The sequence below is a fragment of the Lontra canadensis genome, unplaced genomic scaffold, assembly GCF_010015895.1.
Source record: "Lontra canadensis isolate GAN:19392208 unplaced genomic scaffold, GSC_riverotter_1.0 scaffold99, whole genome shotgun sequence".
In the NCBI taxonomy this organism is placed as follows: domain Eukaryota; kingdom Metazoa; phylum Chordata; class Mammalia; order Carnivora; family Mustelidae; genus Lontra; species Lontra canadensis.
The window spans coordinates 1,278,118-1,293,845 of NW_022631093.1; the positions used below are offsets into that span (position 1 = coordinate 1,278,118).

Sequence of the window (15,728 nt, forward strand, 5' to 3'; positions counted from 1 at the left end):
AGCCAAAATGTAAAGAGCCTAGAAGTCATCTCATCACTTTACTCCTCAAAAGAAAAAGGCTAAACAAACTGAAAATCAATGATTTTTCTTAGCTACATCACAGAATTGAGGTCTGAGAATAAAACATCACCCCAAAAACTAAACAAGAATCATAGCTAAGACCACCTTTCCTGAAGCAAATGCTTCTGTAACTGGTAGGCCAATAACTGGTAGGAACACTTAAAAAGTAACTGATGAATTTGGTGGCACAATAAACATGAACTACCACTGAATGATTAAAAAACTCCTTGGGGGGCTGCCTGGGTGGCTCAGTGGGTTAAGCCTCTGCCTTCAGCTCAGGTCATGATCTCAGGGTCCCGGGATCGAGTCCCACATCGGGCTCTCTGCTAGGCAGGGAGCCTGCTTCCTCCTCTCTCTCTCTCTCTCTTACTTGTGATCTCTGTCAAATAAATAAAATCTTAAAAAAAAAAAAAAAAAAAAAACTCCTTGGGTACCAGTCTTAGGAAGACTGCCACACTTTAAGGGAGTACCATCAGATTTCCACAATGAGGATCAAAGAAACATCCTTTTGTGTTTCAGATAGGGAGGAATTCTAACAATTTTTAAGTACACCGAGGGCATTCTCCAAAACAAACATCTGCTCTTCAAGAGTCCAAGTCCAACTATACCAGCGTCTTATCTGACCTAAGAAATGGGCATTTAGACAACTCAATTGTTACTGGCCTTCCACACTCATCTATCAGGAGCAAAATAAAGACCAAGAAACGCTTCTGAAGGTCAAAATCCAGGAATTCAAGCTCATTAAAAAAAACTACGATTTGATCACAAGATTATAGAATACTTCCTCCCCCATGCCCAACACCTCACCACCGGACCATTTCAACAAAATACTGCTAAAAGACAATAAAAACACAGTCTGAAGAGACAAAGCATCAGAATCAAACTCAGATTTAAGACACAGATTTTTGTTATTATCAGATAAGGAAATAACTATGATTGCTATGTAAATGGTTCTAAATGTACAGCTCTAAATATACTAAATAAATAAAGTAGATTAACATGTAAGACCATATAAGCAATGTAAGCAAAGAGATGGAAAAAGATGGAAATATTTTGAACTAAAAGAAAATTCGATTTAACAAAATTTGTGGTATGGAACAAAAGCAGTGCATATAGGGTAATTTACAGAACTTAATGCATATATTCAAGAAGAAGAAACATCTGAAAACAATCTCAGCTTTAATTTTGGGAAACAAGAGAAAGATAACCTAAAGCAAGTAGAAGAAAAGAAGTATTAAAAATTAGATCAGGAATCACTGGAATTGAAAAGAATACCAACAGATTAAAAGTCAACAAGACTAAACCTAATTCTTTGAAAAGATAAATAAAAGTAATAAACTTCTATCCAACATAAGCAAGAAAAAAGAGAAATGACACAAATTACTGACACAAGAAATGAAAGATGGGTCATTACTACTAATTGATAAACAATTACAGGACAATTAAGCAAAAATAAACTCTATGGCCACCAATTTATTGACTCTAATGGTCCCTGAGAGACAGAGAAGTACCAAAAATTACATAAGACAAAGATAACCTGGAGAGTCCTATACTTATTAAAAAAATTAAATCAGTAATTAATAACTCTCATCAAACTAGAAATAAAGGAGACCTTTTTTTTTTTTAAGACTTTGTTTATTTGAAAGAGAGCACAGAGGGAGAAGGAGAAGCAGAACCCTGCTGAGGGATACTAGGTTCAGAACCCAAGTGGAAGGCAAACACTTAACCAACTGAGCCACACACAGGCGCCCTGAAGGAAACTTCTTTACCTTGATAAAGACTATCTACAACAAGTTACCATTAATACCATGCTTAATCGTGAGGAACTTGAAGCTTTCCCACTAAAATACGGAACAAGGGAGGGGCGCCTGGGTGGCTCAGCTGCTTGAGAGTTGTATTCTTGATTTCGGCTCAAGTCACAGTATGAGGGTTGTGAGATCAGGCCCCTATTGAATTCAGGGCTCTGTGCTGGGTATAGGGATTACTTAAGATCCTCTCTACCTCTCCCTCTACACCCCCACCCTGAACTGCTCATGCTCTATTTAAAAAAAAAAAAAAAAAAAAAGGAAAGGAAAGGATAGGAGAGGAAGAGGGGAAGCAGGGAAGGGAAGAAGGGAGGGAAGAAGGAGAATAGGGGAGAGGAGGGAAGCAGGGAGGGGATGGGGAAGGGAGGGGAAGGGGAAGGGAGGGGAAGGGGAAGGGAGGGGAAGGAGAAGGGAAGGGAACGGAAGAAAATACCAACACCCAAAACTCTGCTGGAATTAACAAGTGATTACAGCAAGGTCACAGCTAAGGTTACTATACAAAGGTCAGGGACACATGGATGGGCTAGAGAGTGTTAGGCAAAGTAAAATAAATCAGAAAAGTATACATGATTTCACTTATAAGTAAAATCTAAAAAAAAAAAAATAAATAAATAAATGAACAGACAGAAACAAACTCATAGAGAATAAACTGGTGGTTGCCACAGAGGATCATGTGGGGAGATGGTTGAAATAGATGAAATGGTTAAGAGCCAATTTAAAGTTACAAAATAAAAAGGTCACAAAGATGAAAAGTACAGCACAGGAGTATAGCCAATTATATTGCTGATAGCATTGATGTGACTACCTTATCATGGTGAACAGTGAGTAATATGTAGAACTGTCATATCATGATGATGTACACATGAAACTAATGTAACACTGGATGTCAACTATACTTCAAAAAATATATACACATATATACAAAAGTTCATTGCTTTCTTATATCCCAGCAACAAACAGTTGAAATTTGAAATTATAAACACAGTATCATTTATGTTAATACCAAAAACACCCTCACCCTGAAATACTTAGGTAATAATCTTTAAAAATGTACAAGATCTGGGGCATCTGGTTGACTCAGTCAGTTAAGTGCCCAATTCATGATTCTGGCTTGGGTCATGAGATCAAGCCCTGTGTCAGGGTTAGGCACTGGCTGGCTTGGGTCATGAGATCAAGCCCTGGGTCAGGGTTAGGCACTGGGTGTACAGTGTGCTTAAAATTCTCTCTTTTCCTCTGCCCCTCTCTCCTCCCCATCAAAAGTAAAAGATCTATAGAAAAAAAAGAAACATAAAAAAACTCTGATTTAAGGAATTAAAGAATACCTAAATAAATGGAGAGATATTCCATGTTCATGTATAGGAAGACTCTATTGCTAAGATGCCACTTTTTCCCAATATGACCTGGAATTCAATACAATCTCAATCAAAATCACAGCAAGTTATTTTGCAGATAACAACAAAGTGATTCTAAAGTTTATATGAAGAGGCAAAAAGACGCATAATAACCAACATAAAATGAAGGGGAAGTACAGAGTTGGAGGGCTCCTACTACCTAACTTTAAGAACTACTGTGGAACACCTGGGCAGCCCGAACGGTTAAGTGTCCAACTCTTGATTTCGAATCAGGTCATGATCTCAGTCAAGGTCGTGAGATGGAGCCCCGCGTCCAGCTCAGCGCTCAGCACACAGTCAGCTTGAGATTCTCTCAATCCCTCTCCCCCTAACCCCCCCAATTACGTGCACACATGGCATGTGTGGGCGTGCTCTCTCTTTAAAATAAAATAAATAAATCTTTTTAAAAAATTGTTCTAAATTCCATCTAGAAATGCTGAGGGAATAATTTTTATTTTCCATACACTTCATCTATAAGAAACATTTATTATAATGTTTTAATTATAAACAGCACCTGAAAGATAACAATTTGAATTCTTTTTTATTTTTTAATTAACATATAATGTACTATTAGCCCCAGGGGTACAGGTCTGTGAATCATCAGGTTTACGCACTTCACAGCACTCACCATAGCACATACCCTCCCCAATGTCCATAACCCCACCACCCTCTCCCTACACCCACCCCCAACCCTCAGTTTGTTTTGAGGGATTAAGAGTCTCTTATGGTTTGTCTCCCTCCTGATCCCATCTTGTTTCATTTATTCTTTTCCTACTCCCCAAACCCCCCACGTTGCATCTCCACTTCCTCATATCAGGGAGATCATATGATAGTTGTCTTTCTCCAAACAATCTGAATTCTTAAGGTACAGGTATGAACAAATTATGAATAATTCTACATATAATTCATATATAAAGAGCAATGATGCCAATGAACTGAAGAAACACACTGATTAAAAATACTTTATTAATGAATTAGTATTCAGTGCATGTAGTTTCAATGTTGCAAGATGAAAAAGTTCTGGAGTTTTGAAATAATATTTAACACTACTGAACTGTACATTTAAAAATGGTTAAGACGTTAAGTTTAATGTTATGTGGGATTTTTTACAACTACAAAAAAATTTTAATACTTTATTACAGTATTTGTTAGTATGGTTCCATTCAGTAACATAGGACAGGCCTGAAGTTAACATGCTAAAATATAAAAAGAGCAGAAACATCAGTTCCAATATAATTTGCATTTGTGCAAATTATTTCCTTCAAAGACCAAAAAAGAAAAACTGATTTCTCTAATTTGTTTTTCTATTCCCCTCATCACTGAGTTTACTGAACAAAAATGGAAGATTTTTAAGCTTACTTTTAATGCCTTTATCCTAAAAATTATAGTAAATAAAAGGTGAATGACTAGTAATTTTATCTTTCTCAGTAATTGAGTCCAGTGGATAATTATTACACAATAGCCACAAAGTAAACGTTTTCAACTTAAATAAATTAAAAACATGATAAAATACTCCATACGGTTAGGTTATTTTTAACCATGCAATTTCCACTTAATACTTCTCTATAACTCAATTTCAAAAATCACACAGAACGTTACTGAGGCAATATAGTCTCTCATTTTGAGAGAAGTTAAAAAAAAAAAAAAAAGACACCAGATTTACTTCCACTGTGGTTTATCTAACATAGTATGAGGAAAATGAAAAATAAAAAACAAGCAAAGTTGAAAACAAACATAGGTTTTCCCTTACTGTCAAATTTACTAGACACACCACTCCTTAGTCATCTCCATTAACAAAAGATGTGTGTGTATCCGTGTGTGTCTGAGTGTCTGGTTGTGTATGACATGCCTAAAGTTTCATCATAACAATCCTGAAATAGCACAAGCTAAAAACAGGCTCTCACTCCAAAATGTAATAGTCCATTTAAACCAACAATCCAGCAGATCTCTGCCCCAATATGGGACCACAACAAATACGTAGCCAGTTTTTCTAAAAAATGAGATACATAAACTACTGGTAATAATAAACCTTAAGTGGTACACTTAACCCAAGAGAGAGGACCAAGCATGTTTCTGGGGAACAAGGGTCTCCCTCCTCTAGTCATATTAGTTTCTGTAATGCTTTGGTACTAAAACCATGCCCCCTGATGAATCCCAAATATACTTGAATCCCTAAAACAAGTGATACTTAATAACAGAAGCCAGTGGCCTAGTGAATTATACCTTCTCTTGTCCATGGGACCAAGAAATTTAAATAATTTTATCAGAAAAACCTAAAAAAATATATATCTTCCTGTGTACACTACTAGACAACTCTAAATTATGAAAAGCTAAAGAATATGTACCTGAATTCATTTAGGGCATCAACTATTCGATTATATGCCAAACTCCTCTGATTGGCATCAGCTGATCTCCGGCTCATTTTCATAGCCTTGGAAGCAATGAAATAGTTAATTCTTACACTGATCACAAGCAAAAAATGGGAGAAAAAAAAAGTGAAGGACAAAATCACTTATTTCCACAACACGTCATGTAAAGAAGGTACATACATTTACAGAGGCTTCCTTTTTTGCACCTTTGATCATTAACAGTTATAACAAAATTCAAATTTTTCAAATATTAAATCTCTTACTGAAACTGTCAAATGGCAGAATACTAACATTAAAAAAAAACTGATATTAACAGTTTCTGGGTTACATAAAACTACCATTTTCTGTTTTTGTTTTTTTTTTAACATACAGAGCAAGATACAATAACTCAGTAACAATGGCATTTTCATCTAGCATTTTCACAGAGAATAGCTCGTTAAGTAAACCTTTTTAAAAATCTAAAACATCAGGATTCTACTGAAAAGTATCTCAAGTTATTAATAATATTTTCTTTATTAAAAACATATTTATCCAAGGTTGAGAGGCTTTGCTTTAGACAGACAAAAAGTGGATCAGGATTAGGATGTGAATGTCAGAAAGAATTTTTTTAGACATTTTAAAGAGAACGGATTTCTGCATTACTTATGTAATTAAAAATCAACTTAAAAAATTTTAAACATATATTTCAGAGGTAAGACTACTTTAAGGCCAGAAATCATGTTCATGCACATCTAAAAGCTTCATAAGGTAAACGTGAAACTTTATGTTTTCATAAACTGTTGAGATTCCCAATTTATTAAAAAAAAAAAGGAGTGAATATTCTTTAGCTAGAACTAAACACTAATCTTAACTTTATCAGCAGTAAAAATGTACAATTACAGTATAGATCTCAAAAGGTGACACAAGCTTCAAAATAATTACCAAGGTACCGAGAAACAAAATCCATATATTTTCATTTAAAAAAAAACAAATAAATGATACTGTCAAAACTGACCCTAAAAGAAAACTTCTCTGGATGGTCCACTGTTTACAATATTCTATCACTAATTAACAGCTATAGAACTTTTAAAATTAAGTTCTGTTTATTTATATAAAGATACTCATCCATTAAGCTTTATCTTTCAACTATAGTAAGAAAATGAGATTTTAAACTTGCTGAACAAATATTGAAACAACTATAAAGACTGCAATGGATGCTTTTTGGTTATAAAATGGTCAAAGCATTAAAACATGTAAAAAGTAATCTATAATGAGTTCTATAATGCCTGAATATTTCAAGTTTTATACAAAACTTCAAACCATTCTCCCAGTAACTCAAAATGTCAGTTCATTCGCAGCTAAATATTACATGTATTGACCTTGGCAACATTGATTACAAAAAGGGACAGCTGCCAACTGAAGAAAATGTCACCAAGGTCTAACTTCTGAAAAAAGCAAAAATGGCCATTACTCATTTGTTCAAGTAAAGATATACTGCTAATGATCTATTTGTCCTCTGACAATTTAATGTGAATAACAAACATCAGTGTACTCTCTAGAGGCAGATGAGACTTAGTCACTGCTGGGTTACCAAAATGCATCCTGTTTTCAGGACCATTCTAATTGGTCCTCCTCTCCCTAGCCTTCCGAATTCTACTCTCCCAAAAAAAAAAACATACTGCTAAATTAATCTTCCGAAAGCACAATTTGGAGACGGCTTTAACAACAAAGTCAAAACTTCTGGCTAGCATTCTAGATTCTTTGTGGTCGGTTCTCATAAATTCTGTCAACCATACCACGCACTACCCCTCTTCTATCCTTTCCCTTCTGTATACTGTCAATGGGATTAAGAATTTAGTTATTCCCAATGATTTGTTACTTTAACTTCCTGGGAATCTCTTAAAAATAATAGGGAAACTTCACCACGGTATTAATTACAGTGTAGTTATAATTATGAAAGAGTAAAAATGACTTAATAGAAAAACTGTTACTTGAGGAAATCCTCTCAAATATATTTAAGAACAATTTACAATGACATGAGAAGTGTATATGTTAACAAATGATGAGTTTTTAAAAATAGGCACATAATTAAAATAATATGGACACAGAACAATCCCAATCGAGTAAAAATAAAATATACATAGAAAAGGCCTGGGAAGACTTTAAGCAAAATGTTACAGAGTTATTTTTGGGTGGCAAGTATATCAATTTTCTTGCTATTCAGCTATATCCAATTTTCAAAGCTTTAAGTTTAAAAAATCCTACATATCCTTTAAGATTCAGTCCAAATGTGACATCTTCTCAAAAGGAAGTCCTCTTCTTTTCCTATGAGCTTGTCTTTTTTAGTTATTCTTTTTGTTCTATCATATATTCATAATTTTCTTACTTGTATATAAATTTATCATATCCACTATCAGCAGCATGAGACACAACTATTACTCTTACATTCTTAAATCTTTCTCTTCATTTGGCTCCCCTCAAAAAAGTATTCTATCTTGTTTTTCCTATTACTTGAATGGCCAATTCCATTCCTCTCTGCAGTTCTTTCTCAACTCTTCAAATTTTAACTGCTGAAATGCTCCACAGATCAAGTGTAGGATCTCCTCTCCTTTCTTCTATTCCTCAGTTTCATGTCTTTAAATACATAAATGCACTGATGACTATCTAGCCTGGTCTCCTAAACTCTAGACTTATATAACCACTTAGATGTCCAAAAGGTCTTTCAAACAAATACCTGACTTTCCTCTACCCAACCTGTTCCATCTTACTACTGGCAACTCCATCCTTCTTAACTGCTCAAGTGAAAAATCTCAAGCCAACCTGTACTGTTCTCTTTCTCATACACGCCAATTGAGTCCATCAACTAATCTCATTAGCTCTATTTTCAAAACATATCCAGAATCCAACCACTACTCATCAATTCTATCACCTAACTGGTTTGAGTATCCAACATCTCTCACTGGATCACTGCAACAGTCTCCTATTTTGGTCCCATAGCATCCACCTTTGCCTCTACAAGTCTATTCTTCATAAGCAGTAGGACTGAGCCTCATAAATACTGTCATTCCTCTACTTGAAACTCTCCAATGGTTTCCCATCTTAAGAGTAAATGCCAGTGCCCTTGCAATGGTATCCTAAAAGTGTGTACATAATCTGAAGTTACTTCTAAACCAGCCACTTTGGCCTCCTTACTTTGCTCAAGCATCAGGGTTACTCCTGACACAGGCCTTTGCTCCTGCCTAGAAAGTTCTTCCCTCATATAGTTGCATCTCACTTCTTCCATATCTTTGGATCAAATGTCATTCTATCAGGAACCATCATGACTAGGCAACAAAAATCAGAATGTTTCCATCCAGCATTCCTTATAAACCCATTTTATTTTTCTCCACAACATTTATTATCATCAAAAATCATATATTTGGGGCACCTGGGTGGCTTAATTGGTTAAGTGTCTGACTCTTGATTTTGGCTCAGGTCATGATCTCAGGGTCATGAGACAGAGCCCTGCATGAGGTTCTGTGCTGGGTGTGGAGCCTGCTTAACATTCTCTCTCTCCCTCTTCCTCTGCCTTTCTCTCTGCTTGTGCATGCATGCTCTCTCTCAAAAAAAAAAAAATAAATAAACAAAATAAGTAAAAATAAAAATAATCATAATCATAAAATAAAACTTATATATTCATTTGTTTATTTGTTGCCTCATGAGGTCTAGAGTGTTGCTTTTTTCCCATATTACCTACACTTGCTAGAATAGTGCTTGCCATGAATGGATGAATGACTTTGTAACATATATTAGGCAGTAAGCTCCTTGAAAAGAGCTGAAGTCTATTTTGCATCTCCAGAGCACTTTGTAGGGTACTTGCAACTGTGGCTGTTAATTTTTCTGCCAAATGAATAAACATAATACTAAATAAGGAGAATAAGATTCAGAGGAAAATAAAGGACATAAACAAAACAACATGACTGTGCTTACCTGTTCTATTGCACTCTTTAGTTTGTTCATGTGGCTTTCAAAGAGAGGAAAATGTGAAAAAAAGAATTCATTAAATTTGTTATTTTCATCTTCATCTTTGGATAATGAAAAGATTACCCCAATTGCAATCTTCTTTTTTCTCACAATTCCTGGGTTAGGGCCACAGCTTTCATCTGACAGATTAAAGCTTTCTTCTATAGACCTTAAAAATAAATTTTTTTAATTAAAAAAATACAAAAATAATTAAATTCATAGTTTGAGTCCTTGCTAATTAAATGTAGACTAAGTATCTTTTTGTGTTTTATCAAGTAAATCTAAAAATGCATATCAACTGTTCTCTCATTTAGCAATCTACTGGCTTTTCTTTCATACTCACATTTTTATAAGAAATTTTAACAGAGTCAGATTGGGAACATTTTTGTTCAACTAGAAGTCACTAAAAAAAGGAGAAAACTTCCAATTCATAACCAATCTAAAATGCCTGAATTTTTAGGTTTATAACAGAGTCTGATATAATTCACTGTTCTATGATCTAATTATGTCTCTCCTTTTGATTCCAGAAATAATAAAAAAAAAAATCAAGGACTAAAGGGAGGAAGTAAAAGAGGAAACAAGAAGCTGCATTATCTATAGCTGCTTAACGTAGACTAAAAAAAAAGATCTTTCAAGAATGAATGAACTTGCCTAATTACAAACACGAAAAACTGAAATACCAAAACATGCAGTACATTAACCAAACACCCAAACAGAAGGGTTAACACTATAAAACTTTTAGGAAAAAACATAGGGTAAAAGCTTTAAGATACTGAATTTGGCAATGACTTCCTGGATAGGACACTCAAAAGTACAGATAACTAAAGAAAAAAGAAATAAACTGGACTACATAAAATTAAAACTGCTGTGTACCAAAGGACACTGTCAAGAGAATGAAAACACTACCCATGGAATGGGAAAAAATACAGCCAAGCATATGTCTGATAAAGGATTAGTATCTAGAATATGTAAAGAACTCCTATACTTCAACCAACAAACCTATTTTAAAATGGGCACAACACTTGTAACAGGCATTTCTCCAAAAGACAGACACACAGCCAATGAGCACATAAAAACATACTCAATAACACTAGCTATTAGTGAAATACAAATCAAAACCATAATAAGATACCACTTCATACCCATCAGGATGGCTATTATCAAAAAAACAGAAAATGACTATTGGAAAGAATGTGGATAAATTAGAATTCTGTGCATTTCTGGTAAGAATGTAAAAATGGAACAGCCACTGTAGAAAACAATATGGAATTTTCACAAAACTTTAACCACAGAATTACCCTATCTCCCAGCAATTCCACATCTGGGTATATACTCAAAAAGAATGAAAGGAGGAACTCAAATAGGGTATTTGTATACCCATGTTCATATCAGCACTATTTGCAAAAGCCAAAAGGTGGAAGTAATCCGATTAGCAACAATTGCACCTCAGATAAACCACATTGGCTGTCACTGCTCAAAGCTAGGTGAAAGCAATCCAAATGTCCATCAACAAACAAGTGGATAAATAAAGTGTGATATATACACACAATGGAGTATTAATCAGCCCTAAAAAGGGATAAAACCCTAATACATGCAACAACACAGATGAACCATGAAGACATGCTAACTGAAATAAGCTACATATAAAAGGATAAACATTGTATGATACCACTTATATGAGGTTTGTAGAGAATTCTCAAATTCAGAGAGACAAAAAATAATATTTTGAATGGAGGATGCCAAGAGCCAAGGGTAGGGAGGAATGGGGAGTTACTGCTTAATGGGTATAGCTTCAATTTGGGGAAATAAAAAAGTTCTGGACATGAATAGTGACGATGGTTGCATAACAATGTGAAAGTACTTAAAATGCCACTGAACTATACACTAATATCAGTTAAAACTACCAATAATTTAACAAATGGAATACATTTTAAAAGTTTCAAGACTTAAAATACACAAAATACAAACCCAGGCTCTAAAAAGAACCATTCAGAATTGTGTTTAAGGAACTATTCAGGGCGCCTGGGTGGCTCAGTTCATTGGGCGACTGCCTTCAGCTCAGGTCATGATCCTGGAGCCCCAGGACTAAGTCCCCCCTCTCATGCTCTCTCTTTCTCTCATTCTCCCTCTCAAATACATAAATAAAATCTTTTTTTAAAAAAATAAGAAACTATTCAATTTTATTATAGTGAAGGTCCCAACTTACCATCTAGGAAATACCCCATTTTCCAAGCTTGTTGTTTGGCTGCGTCGCCAACGTCGCTGGTAACTGCTGGCACAACTTCGGGTAAGTGAGGAGTTTGGAGAGGGAAATGGTGTAATAAGCAAGCTGCTCAGAGATGCTGTCAGGTCAAAATAAAAACAAGTATAATGTAAACATTTAAAAATACATCAATAATAACTAAGCATAAAGATAATTTATTTTAAGATTTTATTTATTTATTTGAGAGAAACAGCGAGAGATAGCACAAGCAGGGGGAGGGAAAAAGGGAAAGTAGGAAGCAGGCTTCCTGCTGGGCAGGGAGCATGACATGGGGTTCGATCCCAGAACCCTGGGACCATGACCTAAGCTGAAGGCAGAAGCTTAACCAACTGAGCCACCCAGGGGCCCCAAGATAAATTTCTTTTTAACAAATTTAATAGTAGTGATTCAAATTTTTCATTTTGCTTCTTGAACTTCTAAACTTTCCATTTTAAAAAAACAACATCGTTGTTGGAGCAAAGTCCCAGAGCAGAAAATTCATATATTAATAGTGCATTGGAAAGAGACTCTGAGACATTCCCCTTTTTATAGTCTTACTCCCACCCCTACTTCAGAAGAAAGGGCTAATTTGAAACAAGCATTATTTCTTCAACCATGAGACTGTCCTCTAGCTTAGCTGAACACTTAGTCCTTAAATTAAAAGAAGTATGATGTGATTCAGGTTTTTAAAATTATTTTATCTTCTTCAAGTTTGTATTTAAATTCTAGTTAGTTAATATACAGTATAATATTAGTTTTAAGTGGACAATATACTGATTCAGCAGTTCCACACAATATCCCTTGCTCATCACAACAAGTGTATGCCTTAATTCCCATCCCCTATTTAACCCATCCCCTCACCCACCTCCCTTCTCGTAACCATCAGTTTCTGTAGTTAAGAGTCTGTTTCTTGGTTTGCTTCTCTCTCATTTTTTCTCCCTTGGTCATTTGTTTTGTTTCTTAAATTCTACATATGAGTGAAACCGTGTTTATCTTGCTCGCACTAACTTATTTCCCTTAGCACAATACCCTGTACCACCATCTATGCTGTTGCAAATGGAAGACTTTATTCTTTTTTATGTCTTAGTAATATTCCACTGTATAAATATACCAAATCTTCCTATATCTACTCATCAGTTGATGGATACTGGGGCTGTTTCTATAATTTGGCTGTTGTAAATGCTGCTGCTATAAACATACATTGTAAACTGCATAAATGTGCATGTATCCCTCTGAACTAATATTTTTATATTCTTTGGGTAAACAGTACTATAATTGTTGGACTGATGTGATTCCTTTTAATGCAGCAGCTAGATTTTAAGAACAAAAGTTCTGAATGTCATTTGAAGATGTCATTTAAAATCACATCATCTTCTATCTGTCACAATGGCTAAAATCAAAACAATAAGAAATAACAAGTGTTGAAAGGATATGAAGAGAAAGGACCCTCATGTGTTGGTATAAATACAAACTGGTACAGCCACTAGGTTCCTCAAAAAACTATAAAGAGAAATACCATATGATTCAGTAATTCCACTACTGGGTATTTACACAAAGAAAACAAAAACAGTAATCTAAAAAGATACATGCACTCCTAAGTTTACTGCAGCATTATTCACAAGAGCCAAGATATGGGAGCAATCTAAGTGTCCACTGATAGATGAAGCAATAAAGAAGATGTATACATATTACCCAATCATAAAATAGAATGAGATACTGCCATCTGAGACAACATCGATGGACCCAGAGGGTATAAAGCTAAGTGCAGTAAGTGAGACAGAGAAACACAAATACCGTATGCTTTCACTTGTATGTGGAATCTAAAAAACAGAATAAACAAACAAACAGCAGAAAGAGACCCATTAACACAGAGAACAAACTAATGGTTGCCAGAGAGAAGGGGGTTAGATGGGAAGGGAAAAATGTGTGAGGGGGAGTGGGAGATACAAGCTTCCAGTAATGAAATGAATAAATCACAGGGATAAAAAGGACAGGTTAGGGATGAGTCAGTGGTACTGTAATATTGTAATAAAAATGAAGATGGGAGCTACATTTGTGGTAAGCATAGCATAACATACAGAGTTGTCAAATCCCTATGTTGTACATCCAAAACAGATGTAACACAGTGTGTTACAACTGTATTTACAACTATACTTCAATAAAAAGAATAAAAGTATCACTGACACTTGAACATGGGTTTGAAATGTGCAGGGCTACTTAACATATGTTTGGGTTTTTTTTTCGATAAATAAAGTATAGAATTACAAATCTATTTTCTTTATGATTTTTTTTTAAGATTTTATTTATTTATTTGACAGACAGTGATCACAAGTACGCAGAGAGGCAGGCAGAGAGAGGAGGAAGCAGGCTCCCTGCTGAGCCGAGAGCCCGATGCAGGGCTCAATCCCAGGATCCTGAGACCAGGACCTGAGCCGAAGGCAGAGGCTTCAACCCACTGAGCCACCAAGGGCCCTTCTTTATGATTTTCTTAACCACATTTTTCTCTATGTTATTGTAAAAATACAGTATACAATACATATAACATGTAAAATGTATGTTAATTGACTGTTCATATTATCATTAAGGCTTCCAGTCAACAGTAGGCTATTAGTAGTTGAGTTTTTAGGAAGTCAAAAGTTATGTATAGATTTTTTTTTACTGCGCAGGGGGAGAGGAAGTTTGCACCCCTCACCAACACATTATCCAAGAGTTAACTCTACTGATGAATTGCTTCTGCACAGGTAGTCAAGCCTGTGAATGTTTAGCCCCTTTCAATAATAGTCATGACTATATGTACTAAGCTCTAAAAAGAGATTAGATTGCTCCAGAGAATAAGCGGTGACAGACACATTCCAATAGAACCCATTATGATTATAATTGCTGCAATCCCTTAACTGTGAGGATTACGCTCTTCCCAAAAACCCCCTCTCCAGAAACTTTTTCTTGCCTGGAATGTCAAAACCTACAACCCTTTGGTTTTCCTTAGACTAGGAATCCTCTCCTCTGTGCTGGATCTAAAAAGCGAAAGACATTAAGGGTCTGCTTTTCTTTGGCTATATTTTAAATTCCCATTTTCATAATTACAATCATGAAATCACATGAAGTACAGATACTAATTTATCACCTCCAAAATGATTGTGAATCATGAAAATTTGTGAGGTAATCAAAAACAGGGAAGCACATCAGATGGTATATTACTTTTGGATATCAGGAGTGAAAACTAACAGACTCACTATGAAGATCTGTTCATTTCAATTCTTGCTAACAAATCCAATGATAATGGGAAGAGTTTTATGTGCCATACAACTATCTGGAACATCAATGAATTAATTCTAAACTACTTCCTTGAAAAGACCACATTTTTATTAGTATTATAAGTGTTGTAAAAGTCTAAGACTGGATATGTATAACTAACCTGGGGATGCTTCAGTGAAAAATCAAATGCTAATCTAAATTTGGAAAAAAACTATGTGTTACCAGAGTCCGGTATTAAAAATAACCCTACTGGAAAAAAAAGAAAATACACAATTAATTTAAAAGGTATACATGAAGTTATGGCTTGAAAAAGCCTTACAGATCAATCTGATGAGGGAACAGAAGGCTGGCTGAGGACAAAGCAAAAGTTGACACCCAGCAACCTTCCCCTACCCCCACTCCTGTATGGGACATATATGACATTCTTTAGGAATCTCCCAACTACCTTAATGTTAATACCTAGCTAAGAAGGGAAAAAGGACCTTAGCAATGGCAAAGCCTCTGGTATCCGGTATCTTGTAGGTCCTCTTTAGCATATCCAAGTTCTATTGAAACCTCCCTTTTTCCTTACCTCCCCCAACCCCACCATATATAACCTGCCACCCATCACAACCCTGGAGCAGCA

At 35.3% G+C, this 15,728-nt stretch overlaps 1 protein-coding gene across 3 annotated transcripts in view; it reads right to left on the reverse strand.

Annotated features, from left to right (window-relative positions):
* FNIP1 (folliculin interacting protein 1) overlaps nucleotides 1-15,728 on the reverse strand; it is a 153,246-nt gene that overhangs the window by 44,331 nt on the left and 93,187 nt on the right. For all 3 annotated transcript variants that reach the window (XM_032837635.1, XM_032837636.1, XM_032837634.1), the window contains 3 exons: nucleotides 11,813-11,948; nucleotides 9,574-9,775; nucleotides 5,602-5,687 (listed from right to left, as the gene is read on the reverse strand). In XM_032837635.1, the coding sequence (XP_032693526.1) occupies nucleotides 5,602-5,687; nucleotides 9,574-9,775; nucleotides 11,813-11,948 (424 nt within the window). The remainder of the gene's footprint in view (nucleotides 1-5,601; nucleotides 5,688-9,573; nucleotides 9,776-11,812; nucleotides 11,949-15,728) is intronic.